The 18,058-nt window shown below is 42.8% G+C and overlaps 1 protein-coding gene across 1 annotated transcript in view; it reads right to left on the bottom strand.

Annotated features, from left to right (window-relative positions):
- Nucleotides 1-18,058, bottom strand: part of Cacna2d3 (calcium voltage-gated channel auxiliary subunit alpha2delta 3) — an 804,511-nt gene that overhangs the window by 610,245 nt on the left and 176,208 nt on the right. The window contains exon 3 of the mRNA XM_027389601.2: nt 4,689-4,805. Coding sequence (XP_027245402.1) covers nt 4,689-4,805 — 117 coding nt within the window. The remainder of the gene's footprint in view (nt 1-4,688; nt 4,806-18,058) is intronic.

Below are 18,058 nucleotides of genomic sequence, written 5' to 3'. Positions count from 1 at the left end.
CCAGGACTCCAACTTGATGAAAATTGCTAGAGGAAAGGCATGGAAGCCGGGGAAATGATGATCCTAAAATCTGTTCTGCTCCTAGCCCATTGTCCACTTGGTGAGAGTCCTGGCAAAACGGCACACTCCTTTGGATTGGATCATTCTAGTGAAGTCCTGAATAGGGTGACTCCAGTGCAAGCTTGAGGCCTTTGGCTCCGCCAATGCTCACAGACTCCAAAAGGAAGCTTCCTGCTGGGGAAGCAAGGTGTCATTATAATATGAGGGATCCCAGTCAGGGATCCTGGCTTCAACATAAACCAGCAGTCCATTCCAGATGCCCCATGGCTTTTAACTGGTGCCAGCAGAGGTGTGTGAGTCACAAGGGGACTGGGCCAATCTCAACTGTCTCCAGATAAACCCACCGGAAGCTAAAACTTAGTGGAAAACACTGCTTGGAGGCATGAAGTCTGGATCAGTAACACAATAAAAAGAAAAGGCCTAGGGGCAAGAGGAACCACAGAAGGGTGGATGGATGGATGTGATTCCCAAGATGCAGCAGCATCCAGTCTGCTTACACTGGGTCTGATTGTGTATTTTAAATACAGGAAATACGCATTTCAGAGTATGCAGGCTGGCCTTATCCTGGAGCATTTCAATTCAAACAGGGCAATTTCTTTTTTCTTCTCAAAGAAACAGCACCAGCCATATCAAATAGTTTAGTTTTGACTTTTGAATGTCACTAATTTGAGGCAAAATGGTTTCAAAATAGGCAATAGAGAGAGGCTGAAGCCAGCTCTTGTCCCTACCCAGGTGCTTCCTGCAGCCCCAGGACTCCTCTATCACATGCTCACAAGAGGGAAAAGCCTTCTTCAGTGTGCAGAGTGCTTTTTGTCAGGTCTCAGACTTTGCACGGCCATGCAGCACAGCTGTGCTCTTAGGATACAAAAACTAAACCCCACTGAGCCCTGGGGTGTGACCTGGGCAAATGACTTCACGCAGCTCAGCTTCTGTGCTCCTTTTTAGGACAATGGTAACTCCTGGGGTTTACACAAATCTAAATGGCATAACCTCCTAGCATAAGGCTGGGTGCATCCTGAGCATGTAACCCCATAAGCACATACTCTTCATGGCTCCAGGAAGGGTATGAGAGGAAAGGAGAGACACAGAGGCTGCTCGGCTGTCCTCACCAGCTTCCCATGTTGGAGCAGGACAGAAATCCCGGCTAGGACATATACAGCCCAAGTTGCATGAACTGCAAAGGGTCAAGGTCCTGGATCTGGTGCTTCTGCCAAAGAGCCCAGTAAGTATGTACTCCCCCAAGTGCCCCAAGTCCCTGACACCAGGACTTTCTTGTCTATCAACTGCACAAACAGTTGAATGGCTATTTATTTTCTTCTCTTCCCTAAAACTCTGTGGTTTGCAAAGAGATGCAATTGAAAACAATATTTCTTAACTCAAACTGATAAGGTTGCTACAAGTGTCTAAAGTAGAATGAAAATGAGCCAGATGTGGTGACATACCTGTGACCAACGACCTTGGGACCCAGGATTGAACAGAGGATCACTTGGGTTCAAGGTCTGCCTGAGAGTCTTGACTGCACAATGAGATCTAGTCTCAAAAATATAATAATAATCAGATAACAAACAGAAACAACCCTTTGGAAAGATAGCTCAGCAAATAAAGGCACTTGTTGCCAGGCCTGGCCATCTGAATTTGATCCCTAAGACCCATTTGGCAGAAGGAAAGAACTGACTACTGCAAGTTGACCTCTAACTGCCACATGAACACTGTGGCACATGTGTACCCCTTCACAAACATATATACATACATATACATATAACTGGAATTTAAATAAATTAGAACCACAAAATTAAAAGTCGTGATAAAATAAAAACAATTATAAATATATATTATGAAAATATATTATGAATATATATGTATATATTCAAGGATGACTCAGGAAAATATGCCACTTGGAGGGACTGTGAACTAACATAACCTTATTGGGGTAGACATTTTTTAGCACAAATAATTTTAAAGGCAGGCTCAGAACATTTTAGATATCCTCAGGGAACTTCCCATTGAAGAAAACAATGTGTAGTCTAGGATACTGAGTACATGGAGGTGATAAGGAATGTAGACCCTCCTGACCTGGAGTCCCATACTCCATGTGACTACAGAGAAGCTACATAGCTTCTACCTCTCCATTTCCTAAAACTGAAGATGATGACAAAACCTCTATCATAGGCTATGATAAAGACAAGATATGTGAATATTGGCAAAGTCCTTAAAAGGATGTCCTCTAACCAGATTGCTTGATTTATTATCAATACACATGAAGATTCACTGCAGTTATATTGATTTCAAAACTTGCAAACAACTTAAATGTACAAATAGGTAGAAGGGAAAACAGTGGAATCAATTAATAAATATATGTCAGCCATCTAAGGAAACCACAAAACACAATCGCATGAGAAATTACCAAAGAATGGTTGAAAGTAAGGATAAAAGCTGGATTATAAGGAGAATAGGTACCATAAATTTCAAATTTGAAAAGAAGAGAAATACAAAAACACACATAGAAAAGCAAAACAGACTATAGAGAAAGCACATGAGAAGGCAAAATTATAGTTTTCTGTCACATGGTCACAATTCCAGATGATATTTTCTCTCTATGTGTGACAGTCTTGTCTCAGTCTTCTTTCTCAACTTGATGGGATCTAGAATCTTCTAGCTAACAAACATATGGGCTAGTTGGTAAGGAGATTTCAGGGCTGATTTAACTAATGTGGGGTGGTCCATTCCATATCTAGCTAATTCCATTTCCTGGGTTATAGTCCTAGCCAGTGAGCTGAGCACCAACAACCCCCTCCCCAGCCCAGCTCTCTCCTTCCTCACTGCAGAAGCCACCATGGCTAGCTACTGCACATGTTTGCTGCAGACTTCTCTACTACATTGGACTGTGCCCTCCAACTGTAAGCCAAAGCAATCCCTTCCTTCAAGATTCTTTTGATACTTGGTCAGAACAATGGCAAAAGCAACTGATACATTTTTGCTTTGTTTTATTATTCTAAAAGTTCTCCCCAAAAAGCTTCGATTTTGTAAACAGAAACTCATCATGATGGCTTAAAATCATTATTCTTTTAAAATGTTTACTGTGTTTATGTGTATTTGTGTTTTACCTCCATGCATATATGTGCACCATGGCCACACAATGCCTGTATAGTTCAGAAGAAGGTGTGGGATTCTCTGGAAATGGAGTTACAGGCTGTTCTGAGCTATCTTTCGAGAACTAAGCCCAGAGCAGCAAGTACTCTTAACTTGGGAGCCATCTCTGCAGCCCTTAATTAGTATGTCAGAGTTCTGCTTCTGAAGCTACCAAGCTGCCATACCCATTAGGACAAGAATGAGCCATACTCAGAAAAACTAGTACAGGTTTTGGGGTGTAACTCAGTGGTGCAGGGCTCACTTAGCAGCATGACCCTGGTCCACTCACTAATGCATGTTTTCTCTCAGATGCTTCAAGGCAGTGACATAAGACAGGTCAAAGGCTTCCAGGGCACTATTGGTACACCATCCTTGTGGCATATAAAAGTGTTTCACTTCAAGGATCTTCAGAACTTCCATCAAGAAGCCTTCAACAATAAGCTGATCCACAGCAGCAGTTTCCATTCACTGAGCACCTATTCCTGCAGGGTCTGAATCAACAGCAAGCTTTGTCATAGTCCCTCCTCAGGTGGGAGAGTGTCCTGTTCTGCAGATGAGAAATTAAGGCTCATACTGACTTCTTTGCCAAAGTGCAGAGCCTGCTAAGTGACAAGAAAGGCTTTAGACCCAGGTCAAGCTCATTCATGCTCATACAAAAACACAAAATGGATGAAACTCTTTAGGGACAGAAGTGTGAGATTATCAACTTTGGGCAGAAATACTCCGAGAAAATTTGGTTTGGTAGTTCAACATGAAAAAAAGCTAAAACAGGAAGTGATTATTTCTAACAAAATGCCACTGGAGAAGATCATTAAAACAAAAAATCAAAAGAAGTAGACTCAGGAATGAAAGACTCTCTGGGTTGCAGTTTTCCTTGCAACTGTATATCAATATGGCTTTAATACAGGATACCATGGCAGTCACATATCCCAAGTCATGAACATAAGATGGCCTGATTGGTCAACAGTAAAAAAATAAAGTAGGAAGCCAACTTAGCAATACACACACACTGCAGTTCCCTTCACATGGCTAATATGAAATCTCAGTGAGATACTTGGATCAATACAAACATTGTAATCTCAGTAATGGTCCAATAAAGCAAGGAGAACATCCAACTTCTTGCAGATTTCATCTGCCCCACCGAGGTATTCAGTTTCACACTGTGGCAATCAGTTTTTAAAGATATTTTATGTCTGTCCAGTGAACCACACTGTCCCCCTGAGTGATTCTGAGAAATTAGTGAGAGCATCAGAGTTGGGGAGCCATCCTTTGCAGCCCCTAAGCTCAAGGCATAATATCCATAGAGAAAAATTAGCACCAGAATCCCATTATGTGAAGAGTGGAGTGGGGATCTGCTATTTTTGGTAACCAGAATGAAGAAATAAAAGCAAATACATTCTTGAATTAGGCAAACTGCAAGCTGAGTTCATCAGTGACAGTCCCCAAAACGGACTGTCTGTGTGTCTTTGGACAACATAGTACAGACCTCTAAGACTTACCCTCACTGCCTCAGACTTCTTGTGGAACATTTCCTCCATGTTCTTAGCCAGCTTTTTCACCAGTTGGAGACCATCAATTTCTTCAATGGCAACATCTTTCTCATACTCTTTGTATTTCTGTAAGGAGAGTGGGCAGTATTAGAGGCATGTGATTCTAAGGTACCACGTGTATGATTTCCTCTGATGGATACAAAAGTAAGACTTTATCAACACCATGTCTGCTGCAGTTGGGAACAGTAGGTTACATTTCACAATTACTAAATCAAACAGAGAGAAACATGAAAATTGAGTCTGGCTCTGACTGGAAGCCAAAGCAGCACTGAGGAAAGGAACAGTTGTCAGCTAATCAAATGTCATCCCATCTAAGGAATATCCTAAGGGGCTGATTTGACTCTTGGTTTCCTCATCTTCTCAATTTAAGACAGGTTTTAAAAATCCACCATACACCAGAGATCACATCATCGTGTTAAGCAAAATAAGTCACACGCCAAAAGACTAATACTGGCCTGCTGGCCTGGGGCTGTAACTCAGCAGTGGAATGCTTGCTCAGCATGTACATGGCCCCTGGTCCACTCACTAATGCGTGTTTTCTCTCATATATGGAGTCTGCATTTTTTTTGTTTTTCTTTTGGAATAAGACATGACAGTAGAAGGAGGTGTGTGAGAAGAGAAGAGAGATTAGCAGGAGGGAGAGGGGAACAAAAGAGAGTGATAGGGTGAATATGATCAAACTATAATATCACATGAAAATATCACAATGGGGCTAAGGAGATAGATCACTCAGAAAAGTGCTGGCCATGAAGGCACAAGGATTTGAGTCCCATCTCCAAAACACAAATGAGTACTAATAATAGAGGAGGAAGAAGGAAAGGTGGAGGAGGAGGAGGAGGAGGAGGAGGAGGAGGAGGAGGAGGAGGAGGAGGAGGAGGACGACGACGACGACGACGACGACGACGACGACGACGACGACGACGAAGAAGAAGAAGAAGAAGAAGAAGAAGAAGAAGAAGAAGAAGAAGAAGAAGAAGAAGAAGAAGAAGAAGAAGAAGAAGAATCTACTGCCACTGCCACTGCCACCACTACTGCCACCGCCAGGCAACAGGCAAGGTGGCACACACTTGTAATCCCACCACTTGGGAGATGGAGACAGGAGAAACCCTGAGGCTGGCTGGCTAGCTCTCCTACACTACTTGCATGCCCCAGATCAGTTAGAGGCCTTGTCTTAAAGAAGAAAAAAGGGAAATAGAAAAAACAAAAGAACAAGGTAGAAGGTGCCTACAGTTTCCTCTGGCTGATCACACAGGTACATGCTCATGTGCTGTACCAGTGTGCTTCCTGTTACTGTGATAAACGACTCAGATCAAAGGGGTGAGAAAGGATCTGTTTCAACTTAGATTTCCACATAACAATCCACCGCTGAGGGAATCAGGGCAGGAACTCAAGCAGGAATCCAGAAGTAGGATGATGCGCAGACCACAAGGATACTGCTTGTTAGACTGCTCCCTCCTCCTTCCCAGCTCACTTCCATGTATAACCTGGGACCACCTACCCAGAGGAATCGCCATGCAAGGTACGCAAAGATCCACTCCAGCAAATAGAAATCAAGAAAATGCTGCGCAGACATGCCCAAAGGCCACACTGATGAACCTCAATTGAGGTTGCCTCTTCTCAGCTGTGCCAAGTGGACAACCAAAATAAGCCATTACACCTGAACACACACACACACACACACACACACACACACACACACACACACACACACGAAAATACCACAATAAAACCTATACTTTTATGCATTGACCACTCACTAATTTACAAAATAAATGCATACTGTGATAACTAATTTGTTTAAAGCAACAATTCTAAAAGTAGTCCAGAAACTCCTGAAGGCTTCTCAGAAACTCTCAGGGAGTTCTTTTTCCAACAGTATATCTAAGTGAAGCTGGCTTACTTCATGAATAGCAACAGACTAACATAGACACATTCATGAGAATCCACCTGTCTCTGCCTATGTCAAACATTAAAGAAATTTGTCACATAAAGGGGAAAATGCATACCAGCTATTGTTCATAAAACACATTATTTCCATAATGTATTTTTACCTTTTAAATTAGTTTCTCTTTAAATTTCTTAGTTTTAAATTTAATATGATAAATGTAAATAGATATAACCCACGTGAGCAAAAGCTCTGATGGACTTTAGTGGTTTGTAAGAACATAAATGGATACTGAGACAAAAGTGGGTTTGAATAAAGACTTAGTTTCATTCCCATTGAATGGAAATGTTGTTTCTTACTGAGGATTCCAACAGGAGTTCACAGTATTTTTATGTCAGTGTGAAAATGACATCACAATGCTTATGTCCATATAAAACAGGCTGGGGCACTGAAGCTGTGGAATTATATGTTTCTTTACTTGAAACTCGCCTCTAGCTTCGATTTAGGAAAAACATGGGATTCGTGCTGCATCTTGGCTCTGGGGTATCTAGAGAGTTATTTTTAAGTGATAAATGTAAGGACATGGCAGGGTAATTCCAAAGCATAAATATCTACCTTCTTTCCATTTTCTCACCTCTACCTTCAAATGTGGGAACTGGAAAGAGGCACCATTCTTCCTGGCCAGCAGAGGCCAGCCTTCCACCCAAGGCTCAGCCAGAAAAATTGTATGTGGCCATGTGTCACTCAAAACACATCCTTTTCCAGTTGCAATTTTCAAGTCCTTTTGGGCAATATAACGGGGCTCTCAAAGGAGCAGTGAGGAGGGAGGATGTGCTCCAGCAGTAGAACTCTGGTCTCAGATGTGCTGGTTGGACCCCAGGCACAATAACACACAAAGAAAAACACTTGTGGCTTGAGCACAGAGGCAGAGAGCCCAAGAAAAGGAATGAATGTAAAGGGTTTTCCTAGATTCCTAAGACTCAAGGAAACCCTAACAGTCAGCAGTAAGACAGAGGCATCTGACCTTGGGTTCTACAAGCAGAAAATCCCACTCTCACTCCAATAGCAATACCCACTACCAAACACCAACAGAGGATAAAAGCAAGAGGTGACACTGTTCCTGAATGTTAAGACCTCTGACTTGAACACCAGGACCAACAGGTTCTCAGAATGAAGTTGATCCTGAGATACAAATAGAAAAAGATAAAGACCTGCTGTGCTATTTTAATAGACACTTTGAGCTGCTATGTACACAAGGGCCTGTGGCACCCCAGGAGATACAGATTCATCCTTCTCCCTGACCACTGAGAACATACATAAAGATCGCATGGCTTATTCTTGGGGGTGTTCTCTCTTGAATCTATCCAGAAAATCATCATTCCTCTTTCTCCTGTTGTCTTCCTCCTTCATATCAAAGCAGTTATAGTCCCTGAAATATTGTACCTACATCCCAGTACCCCAAACGCAGCCAGAAAAGGCTGGACTTATCTCTCCTGGTACATTAGGTGGCCCGGGAGGCAGGGCCAGGCCCTATGGTTACAGATCTACCCACAGTTAATATACATAGGGATTCTCTGAATAGAGATTGATGTTGAAATGATAGGAGATGATGATGGTGGTGGTGTGATGGTGGTGATGGTGGTGATGGTGGTGATGGTGGTGATGGTGGTGATGGTGGTGATGGTGATGGTGGTGGTGATGGTGGTGGTGGTTGTGGTGATGATGGTGGTGGTGATGGTGGTGGTGATGGTGATGGTGGTGATGGTGATGGTGGTGGTGATGATGGTGGTGATGGTGGTGATGATATACTGCAATGTGATGAGAAATGAGATTCAGGCAAGGAGGCAGGTGTGCTATCCTTTGGCTCTCTAATGGTGACATTTCCCTCCTGTGGGAAGTGGGATGTGTTGGCCTGGGATATGGGCCCCAGGCCAACTGAATCCTGGCTAACAATATCCTCTGGTATCTGAATAAAACTTCAGTGGCAATTACTAGAAAGTTTTACTAAGTTCAAAGGTCAGCTAGGGTTTTTCCTCTGCTTACCAGATGTGCTCCAAAATTCACAGCAGGAGCCAGGTTTTATGCCCAAGGCTAATTAAGTACTGAAAATACAAAACTAACACCAGCCTTGTGTTTACAGGGAGGGTGAAATGAATCCCTGCAGTAAGTGAATACTCATCTGACACTTTGGTCTCTCAGCAGTGTTTGGATGTGTTTCTCTTCTAATCATCCCGAGGGGAACTGACTTATTTAACTGTTGACTTTCCAGTTAGTTTCCCCTTACGATCTCCCTTCATCTGTCCCCTGGACCTTCACTGTGAGGAGCAGCTGCTGAACTGACTGATCCCCTGGACAACTTGTGCCCATGTTACAGTCCCTAATCTCAAAACAATATGTGCCAAGCTGAGATCCCAGATATGGTACAAATTCAGCAGTTCACTGTTTCCTTCCTCCCCATCTGTCTGCTCTCTCCGAAGCTCCTATGTCATCAGATGCTCTTTGCTAATGTACCAAGTGTATACTCCCCCCTTGACACCTTAAGGAAGTCATCCTGTCTTCTTAGGAGTCGAGTGACTGCTGGAATCAGGCAGATGAATGCCTTGGTCTTGCCAGGAAATGTTTCATGTTGCTGGAATCAGAAGCTTTTGAAGAACAAGGAGAGAAACACAAGGACTGTCTAGATCAGCAACAAACCCTTACTGGCCTACAGCAGTAACATGCAACAAAAGTCTTAGGAAGGTACTTGTAAAGAGTATCAGTCTGATCTTAGCAATTGCATGAATCCCATATATCCACACCAAAATGTGTCAAAGAATGAAGGGGAAACAAATATAGTATGTTGCAATATGATACAAGCAACCATTGACCTATTTCTGTTTTAAATCAGAGATCTGCATACAGACAGCTAAAAGGATATCTACTGTGTTCAAAGCAGGCTATGCAACCACAAATGATGTTTTTCTTTCTTCTCTTTTTTTGAACCTTCATTTTTCTAACTTTTATGATGAGTCTATCATTTTATAAATTAAAAGATATGAAATTTGCAGTTCTATTTAGAACAAAATAGGGGTCCCTTCTTTTTATTTATCTGTTTTAAATGCTTTAAATTAAAACAGAATAGATCACTTATGTTATGAGAAGGCTCGTGCAGACATTGGCAGATTCCTTGGAAGGCAAGGGTGACTGAGGCAGAGGGACAAATATGCCTGGCAGACAGAGCTTAAGTGAGAAGTTTTGTTAGAAAGGGAAAGGAGGGGTAAGGAAAGAGAAAAGAGGTAAAAGAGATGCAGAGACAGAGAGAGAACAGAAGAGAAGAGGGAGACAGGAAAACTCCTGTCTGCCCCAGGGGAACAGCGGGAAAGAGCAGGAAAGAGAGGAGTAAGCAAAGAGAGAAGCAAGAAAGAGCAGAAAGAGAGCATAAGTGGGAGGAGGTCTTTCTTTTAAAGGGGTCCTTTGCACCTGGGCTAACCAAAATACTGCCTGAGTGCATTCTGCCAGGTGACAGGGCAGGCCAGCGGTTGCCTGAATCCTCATACCTTCCCCTCTCCCTTTCCTCCTCTATGGATCCTCTCAGTTAACCTCCCTAGAAACTCTCTCATGCCCCCCACACTCAAGTTGATTTTATAGTCAAAACACTAAGTATACAGAGAAGAAAAAGTATTGAGAGCTGCAAAAAAACACAAATAAATTAAAACCCATCAGAATTACACCCAATGTCTAAATGTAAACTCTGATAGCTAGAAGAGCCTGTAGCAATATGCTGCAAGTATTAAAAGACTGTAACTGCCAACCTAGACTACTATCCCCAGCAACACTATTTGCCAAAATTGAAGGAAAAAGAAAAACCATCCATTATCCAAACAGCCTAAGAATCTTCATGAGCATGTTTTATAAAGGGGGCAGGGATCTGAGTCTCTCGATCAGAATCCCTGCAGGTAACCTATAACCTGCATGAAACAAGTTTCCCGGTGCTATCTTCACCACTCTACTGAGGGTTGGTGTTACCTATGTGCTGCAGTGGGCAGCTGAGGCAAAGAGGGGTTTACTTAGCTGGTAAAAGCCAAAGGTTTAGAGGGAGGCTTTAAATCTCAAAAGGCCTGACATCTAATTGCTCAGACTTTTTGAACTTCTGCAGGGTAGGGAGACAACAGATTGACAGGCCCCATCTTTTCAGACTTGTTTTGAAAGGGCCCATTTCATTCCCATAATCACCTGTCTCATTAATTTTGCCACCAACAGCAGCTTGGACTCTGAAAAGAGTCAAATATCAAGAACTGGGGACAGCCAGTTGACAAGAGTGATAGCCACCCAAAAGCAGCTCAGAGAAAACAAACACCATGTAACAGGGACAAAGGAGGTGCCAACAGTGGCCTCCACCCTCCTCGGGGACTACAAAGGGGAGCACAGAGGTAGGGGTGAAGAAGCAGATTCAGCTTTTGCCAGTCCAAACACCTGGAGGGAAGGGAGAAACCAACTTGGAAACTTCCCTGGAGCCTCCATGAGAGACTCTGTCTACTGTCACCTGTGGATGCCGCCCCCTCCTGTTCTGCAAGGCCATCTACTAAGACCCTGGGATGGTGATTAGTCTGAGAAGGTGGGGAGAGTCAGGGTAGAGTATGTGAAAGCAGAGCCTGGGAATGACTAGGATAAGAGGCTGCCTGTGGCTCAGCAAACTGTCCTTGTCCTTGTCCTTGTCCATGTCACTAGAGAACATGCAGCTACAGGGGGAGGTCACCATGAAAGACAAGGCCAGTTAAGTGAAGTGATGAGAGCTGGGGATAGGACATCTGGAGCTAGCAAAAGTCCTGGGAGAGAGGACAGACTAGTGACCAGAAATGGGGGAAAACAAAACCTGAGTGAATAAAATAGAGGGGAGAATGAAATCCTTGATAGAGTGCAGAACCCAGGGTCAAGAGGTGGTTTCCCCAGACACAGCAAGGAAGATGACAGTCAGAAGTTTGGAATGATGGCTATGTTGCTTTAAGCCAGCTAACTTCCTGAGTCCCAGTGTCTTCCTTCAGAACCCCAAGGATAATGATGTCTACCCTCCAGCACTGCTCCACAGACTCACTGGGAGAGCATCTGTAAAGGTCCCTAGCATGATGTCCATACACAACAAACCACCTCAAATCCCAGTGGTCCCTTGTTCTTCCTTCTTGGCATTTCTGCTCCAGAGGACTGTGGTGCTGGGGTACAAATGCATTTCTGAAAAAAGGCCCCTGTTGTAACAGTGGAAGTCCAGCAGGGTATTTGATGATGCTCACATTCCCCACTCTGCTTTTCTTGCCTCTCTGCAGGAGCTGAGATGCCCCAACACCAAAGCCTGAATGTGCCTTTAGCCAGGAGTCTAGGTAGAACACAGCCCTTCAAAGATTGCCTCTGAGCATTTTTGTCACAGAAGAAAGGCAAGCCCAAGAAACTTAGCTTTCCTCTGTCATAAGAGAACATATGAGTCTTTCCATTCCTTCTGTTAGCAGAATCAGCATTTGGCAAGAAATCCCTTGGTGAGCTGAGAACATTTATCACTTGAGAAGGGAGACATAGAAATGCATTATTTCTGCAGCATCTATTTTGCCAGATCATTTCACACAAACACCAGCAACAGGAAAGCACTATTTCACTGTCAGGACACTTAATGCTGCTCATACATTTTGGGTCATTTTTCCCCCTACATGATAACTGCATATCTAGAAGTGAGTCACCTGAAACTGCCTCCCCCCTCACCCCCTGGGCTGCCCCAGAGGGAATGAGACTCAAGTCAGGAGACTTCTGACCAATCACAATTAACTTGGGGCAAGCCAGATGCTGGTAGCCAAATAGGATCAAATAAGAGGAAGACCACCAATGTGCACCAACTGGGTAGTCTGTCAGGCTAAGACCAGGAACTCTCCAGACAGGTGTATGAAGTTCAAGTCTGTACAGCACAATCTACTATCTATGTGACATGCTTCCTGCCCTCAGCCAGCCTCCACACTTTCACAGAAAAAGGATAATACCAGTCTCCACAGTGTTCTTGGAAGAATAGGCTGAGTTAAATATGTAAAGGGCCCAGAGGAAGGTGGACATAGAACAAAGAACTCAGAATCTGGTGTTGATAATGGCAGAGATAACAATAAATGCCAACCATTGTCCTAACTTCTAAATAAAAGGTCATTCTCTCACCTTATCAAGAAGTAACCTTCAACCAATAACAGAGCCTTCAGACAAACCAGCTCCAAATGTGACTCCAGGCAGTGGCATTTTTCAAGCTCATTCACAGAGCCTTGAGTGCTCCTGGCCAATCTCCATGGATTCCATGCTTCTGATGGAAATAGGTTGCTAGAAGTCTATATGTTTGGAGGGTGAGATGACAGCTTTCAGATTTTTCACTAAAGGTGTTGCAATAAAAACTAATCATCTACAATTTTTAGGCCTCTGCTTATAGGAAGCTTTATTTTCTTATTATGACATAAATGCACTTAGCATTCCTCTCAATTCAATTATTGCATACAGAGTGTCACTTCAACACATGACACTTCAGAGCTATTATGTATCCAAGTAAATACACTTGCAAATCTTTTAAGCTGACGTTGGAAACACTTCTTAACCATGAGCACAACAGAACAGGCTCCACGGAGTTCTCAGTCACAGAACGACATTTTTCTTTTGAGTGTGGAAAGTGTCGTGTTGCATAAACCATCCTACTTTATATAAGTATGGCAAAAAAAAACTGTCACCAAGGTCAAAAGGCAAATATTATGTGTGTTGTCCTTTTCTAGATCTGTGAAGTTTCAGGTAAATCCTTGAGAAGTGCAATTTTCTCAGTCAAATCAACTGTACCCAAAGTCATGGTGCCTTAGAGCAGAAAAATACAATCTCAAGAATCCTGTAGGTCCTGGCCCTAGAGTCCCTGGAGTACACACTCCCAACTAGCTGCTTGGAGGGACTACTAAATCAAGGAGCCCCAGGGCAGCAGGCTCCACACTGGGTGGTCTCTGACAGGAACCTAGCTTGTCCAGATTGACAGCTCCTGAATTAAAAGATGGCTATCTCTTCTCAGCCTGTCCACTGCCCCTCTATATTTTCATCCTGAAAGTCACATACGCTTCCACTGTTCAACATAGTCAACTGGGCAATTGCCACTGATAAATTTGAGCTCTGTGGTGATAAAATTGGGTGAGGGTGTGACATTATTTCATACAAGGACACTAAGTCAGAGACAAATGGCTAGATTAAACCATTATTGCCCTGGTGTACCAGTGTAATATGGTGTTCAATATGGTGGGGAGTGCCTGCCTACAAGGTCAATCAAATGGCCTTACTGCATTTTTAAGATTTTACATATGTATGTATGTATGTATGTATGTATGTATGTATGTATGTATGTACGTACGTACGTACGTGAGCCTGTACACATATATGTGGGTGCCCATGAAACCCAGAAAAAGGCACCATATCTCCTGGAACTAGAGTTACAGATAGTTATGAACTGCCTGATCTAGAACCTAGGAACTGACCTTGAGTCCTCCACAAGATCAGCAAGCATTCTTAACTACTGAGCCATCTCTCCAATATACTTAATGCTTTATTTTTAGTCTGCAATTTCTCTGAGGATTTTCTAAACTACTCCATGGGTACCCAAGGCTCTGAAATGAGACAATCCTTGAGACACAGACTCCTCACAACCCCACAAACCAAACAATGACTGCAGGCCCACATGTGTCAGAGAAGAAACTTCTCAATGTCCATCAACATTTAACTACAGACAAGGCACAGATGACTAAATACCACTTGACTGAGCATGAGCTCCTTGGTGTGAATTGCTATCTGTAGCCTACTTCTTTTAATCAAAAGCAATGCATCCTTCTCACTTCAGAAAATCAGAGGGAAAAGAGACAATTCCTTATTAATAAGAACATTCTTGCTTACGGAGAGCTTGCATTCAGTCAGGACAAGGTCATTTTCCTCATTCCACAGGTTAGGGAACTGAGGCATCAAACGTTCAAGACACTTGCCCAAAGTCTCACATTCTCAACTGCTTTATTAAATAAGGGGTCATAAGCTATATCAATAGGCCCCAAATCTTATCTAACAAAACGGAGATATATCTATTACTCACATTACCATTTCTTGATGAGCAGACTGTTTTCCATGTGGTCCAAGATCCTCCCACTGTGTAGCTCTACTCATCTCTCTGGCTTTGCACTATTCCGCATTCAGCCAGTAGGTATGAGGAAGGGGCCCACAGAAGACACACCCACTTCTTGAAGTTCTGAGCCTGGAAGCAATGCTCATCAATTTTCCTTATGTCCCATGGGCAATAGAAAGGCACACAACTCAGCTGGACATATCAAGGCCTTAGTCATGGAACTCCCAGCTTGGAGCTGCTTGCAGGGTCTGAGTGACAGAAATGGGCATTGAAACTGTAGGGCAATCTAGGATTTGAACCCAGGCAGTAAGACCCCAGAGCCCAGGCCCTTCACATCACATTTCAGTTTGAAAGCTTTGTAACTGACAGCAAGATGAAATCTCATGCTAAAACTTGGCTGGGAACAATTTGCCCGATGGATACTTGAGAGGGGATGCAATCAAGTCTCAATCTCCAGAAAGGAAAATGTGACCCAATCACTTGTATGTGTAATTAAGGTCACACTCAGATGGAAAGGCCAAGCTACTACAACCCAGAAGCAACACATTATAAAATATTCTTGGACCTTTTGTCTGGTTTCTTTAATCCCAGCACAAATAAAACTGCTATTTGAATAACATCAATGACCTTCTCTAGCACACCATATTAGTTGTTCAGGCGCCACAAAAGTTAATTGGCTTAACTAAAGTCTTTTTAATTCTATATCCAAGATGTCCTGGAAATCGAAGGCAATCAATGAATGAGCCTGCAAGATCTGTAACGAGCTTAGAGCTAATGCTATTTGCAGCTGCTCAAGTGGTTTCTGTAGTTACAGAGCCAAAACCCAGAATGTATGTTAAGACCTTGCATCTGAAAGAACCTTTAACTCTGTAGCTTCCAAACTCAATCTAAGAAGCACTCAGAGTATATATAGTACAGCTGGACCTTAAGTTTCTATTGTGAATATGGAGAACCATCATGCCTTAAAAAACTGACCAACTCACCTCCCTCCTGCTGAAGGGAGACATTGCTGTCCCCATCTTATAGGGAACGCATTCTCTGTACAAAGGGTGGGAACATTCTGAGATGCAATTCCCTATGGCTGATATCAGAGGCCAGGAGAAATGGTCCATAGTGCCAGCCTTCTTCATTAAAACACTTTGCATCACTTCCCAGCCTTTTGGCTCCTGTTACATGTAAAACATCTCTTCCAAGGTTGGAGAGATGGCTCAGAACTTAAAAGAGCTTGTTTCTCTTGCAAAAGATCTGAATTTGGATCCCAGCATCCATATTGGGCAGTTCACAATGACCTGTAATTCCAGCTCCAAGGGAGCCAACCTCCTCTTCTAGCCTCCATGAACAATCACACAACTTGTACACACACACACAGAGAGAGAGAGAGAAAGAGAGAGAGAGAGAGAGAGAGAGAGAGAGAGAGAAGAGAATAAAAATAAAATCATAAAAAAATAAACAACTCTTTACCTCCCATTGCCCATAGGAGTCTACAGGTCTTCTGGGACCTTCTGATTTTGCCCATAGGAATAGGCCACCAAATGAAGTCACTACATCAGAGACTTCCCTATGCTGAGATGCACAATCATCTGACCCCTCTAAAAATATCAACTTCAAAACTTAATGATTTTCTGTTAGATTTAGTTAAGCCCAGCACACAGAAGGTTTTCCTGATAGCTTTAAAAATCTTCGGGGTAATCCACTTCAAAAAGACCAGACTCATCATAGTTTTGTTTAGAAAAACTTGTGTATTTATATAAAAACATATAATCTATCTCTTTAAATACTTCAGGACTCTGTAGTGTAGCCTTGTCCTCCAGGGTGGACATGACAACAGTCATCTTGAAACACAGCAGCTTTTATGGTGAAGACTTGCATGACAAAGGTGTACACCCTTTCATAATTGTTATGCTCTCATGGTTGCATTCCCCAGCATGTGTACATACACAAGCAAACATTTCTCTGCTAACTGTTTATGTTTGAGTCCCACACAGCCAATGAAGACCTGCCTGACAGCAATCCCTGGACACCCTGGAAAGAAAATGGGCCACATCTCCTCGACTGCACTGGATCCAACTTGCTCCATTTCAACTGACACTCCGGCCAGAGGTTCGGGTACTGACTTCAATCAAGTTGAGGATTTCAAGTGAGACCTTCAATCAAGTGAATCCCATCTAACATGGACTAACATTTTCTTTCTACAGGACCCCATATGACTATCAACGTCCCATTTCAGCAGGAAGTAACTTGGAGAATGCTACGCCCCCTTTCCCCATTGTTGTCACTTAGGATAGTGTATATACCTAGTTAGGAATAGCTTATGACTTTAGGGTTTAGTTATATTTTACCTTTATACTGTTAAGTTTTAATCCTCTTTTAGACTAAAAGGGGAATTGTAGGGGAAGCTGTAGCCACGCCTTCTTAGGGGCTGGCTACAGGAGTACCTGAGGGCTTGTGAGGGCGTGGTCAGAGTGAGTAGGGGGACTGCGTTTTCGGTTTCGGTTTCTCTTTGCTTCTTGCTGTACAGACTACCACCGGCTGGCTGGTCCGCTCTGTAAGTAAGGCTTTTCCCTATTAAATACCCTTATATTTCTACCTGACTCCATATTGGTAATTACCTACTATAATCTAGCCTATTAAAATTTCTTCATGGAGGATGAAAAGAGGTTGTGAGTCTTCAAAGATCTTCATTAGAACTCTTCAGGACTCTTCTCTTCCCCAATCACCTGGGGAGGGTTGATTCTTCAGTGGTGAAGCTGACCGATGTCACCCATGGGACTTTCTGGTGTTTTAGCTGTCTACAGTCACCAATACTCTTATAAGTAACTATAATAAGCTCATGTGTTCACCAAGATAGACATAGGGAAAATCCTTTTTAGGTCTGTTGCTACATTTCTCTTGGGGTTAAAAAAATTTATATATCTCCTCAGGAAAAATTGGTACAACATGGTCAAATATTCTATATATCACATCATAATGTGAGGAAATCAAGACCCTCAGGTATGATCCAAGACATTAGCCCCTCATATTTGAGGTTTTTAGTTATGTAAATGAGGCCTAAAAGGTGAGGAGGTGAAGAAATTAAGAGATGTCCATATATTATTCTTTTTCTTTTCTTTTCTTTTCTTTTCTTTTCTTGACAGAACTAAGTATTATATATAGCTCAGGCTAGCCTGGAATTCATTATGTAGCCCAAGATGGCCTTGAACTTGATCTGCCTGCCTTAATCTCCCTAGTACTGGGTTTACCCGTGTAATCTGCCTCTCTTAACCTGTATGTTGCTCTTGAGATACAGATTTCTGCAGCAGTTTGAAG

Source organism: Cricetulus griseus (assembly GCF_003668045.3).
Source record: "Cricetulus griseus strain 17A/GY chromosome 1 unlocalized genomic scaffold, alternate assembly CriGri-PICRH-1.0 chr1_1, whole genome shotgun sequence".
NCBI classification, from domain to species: domain Eukaryota; kingdom Metazoa; phylum Chordata; class Mammalia; order Rodentia; family Cricetidae; genus Cricetulus; species Cricetulus griseus.
This window is presented reverse-complemented; position numbering and strand designations above follow the sequence as displayed.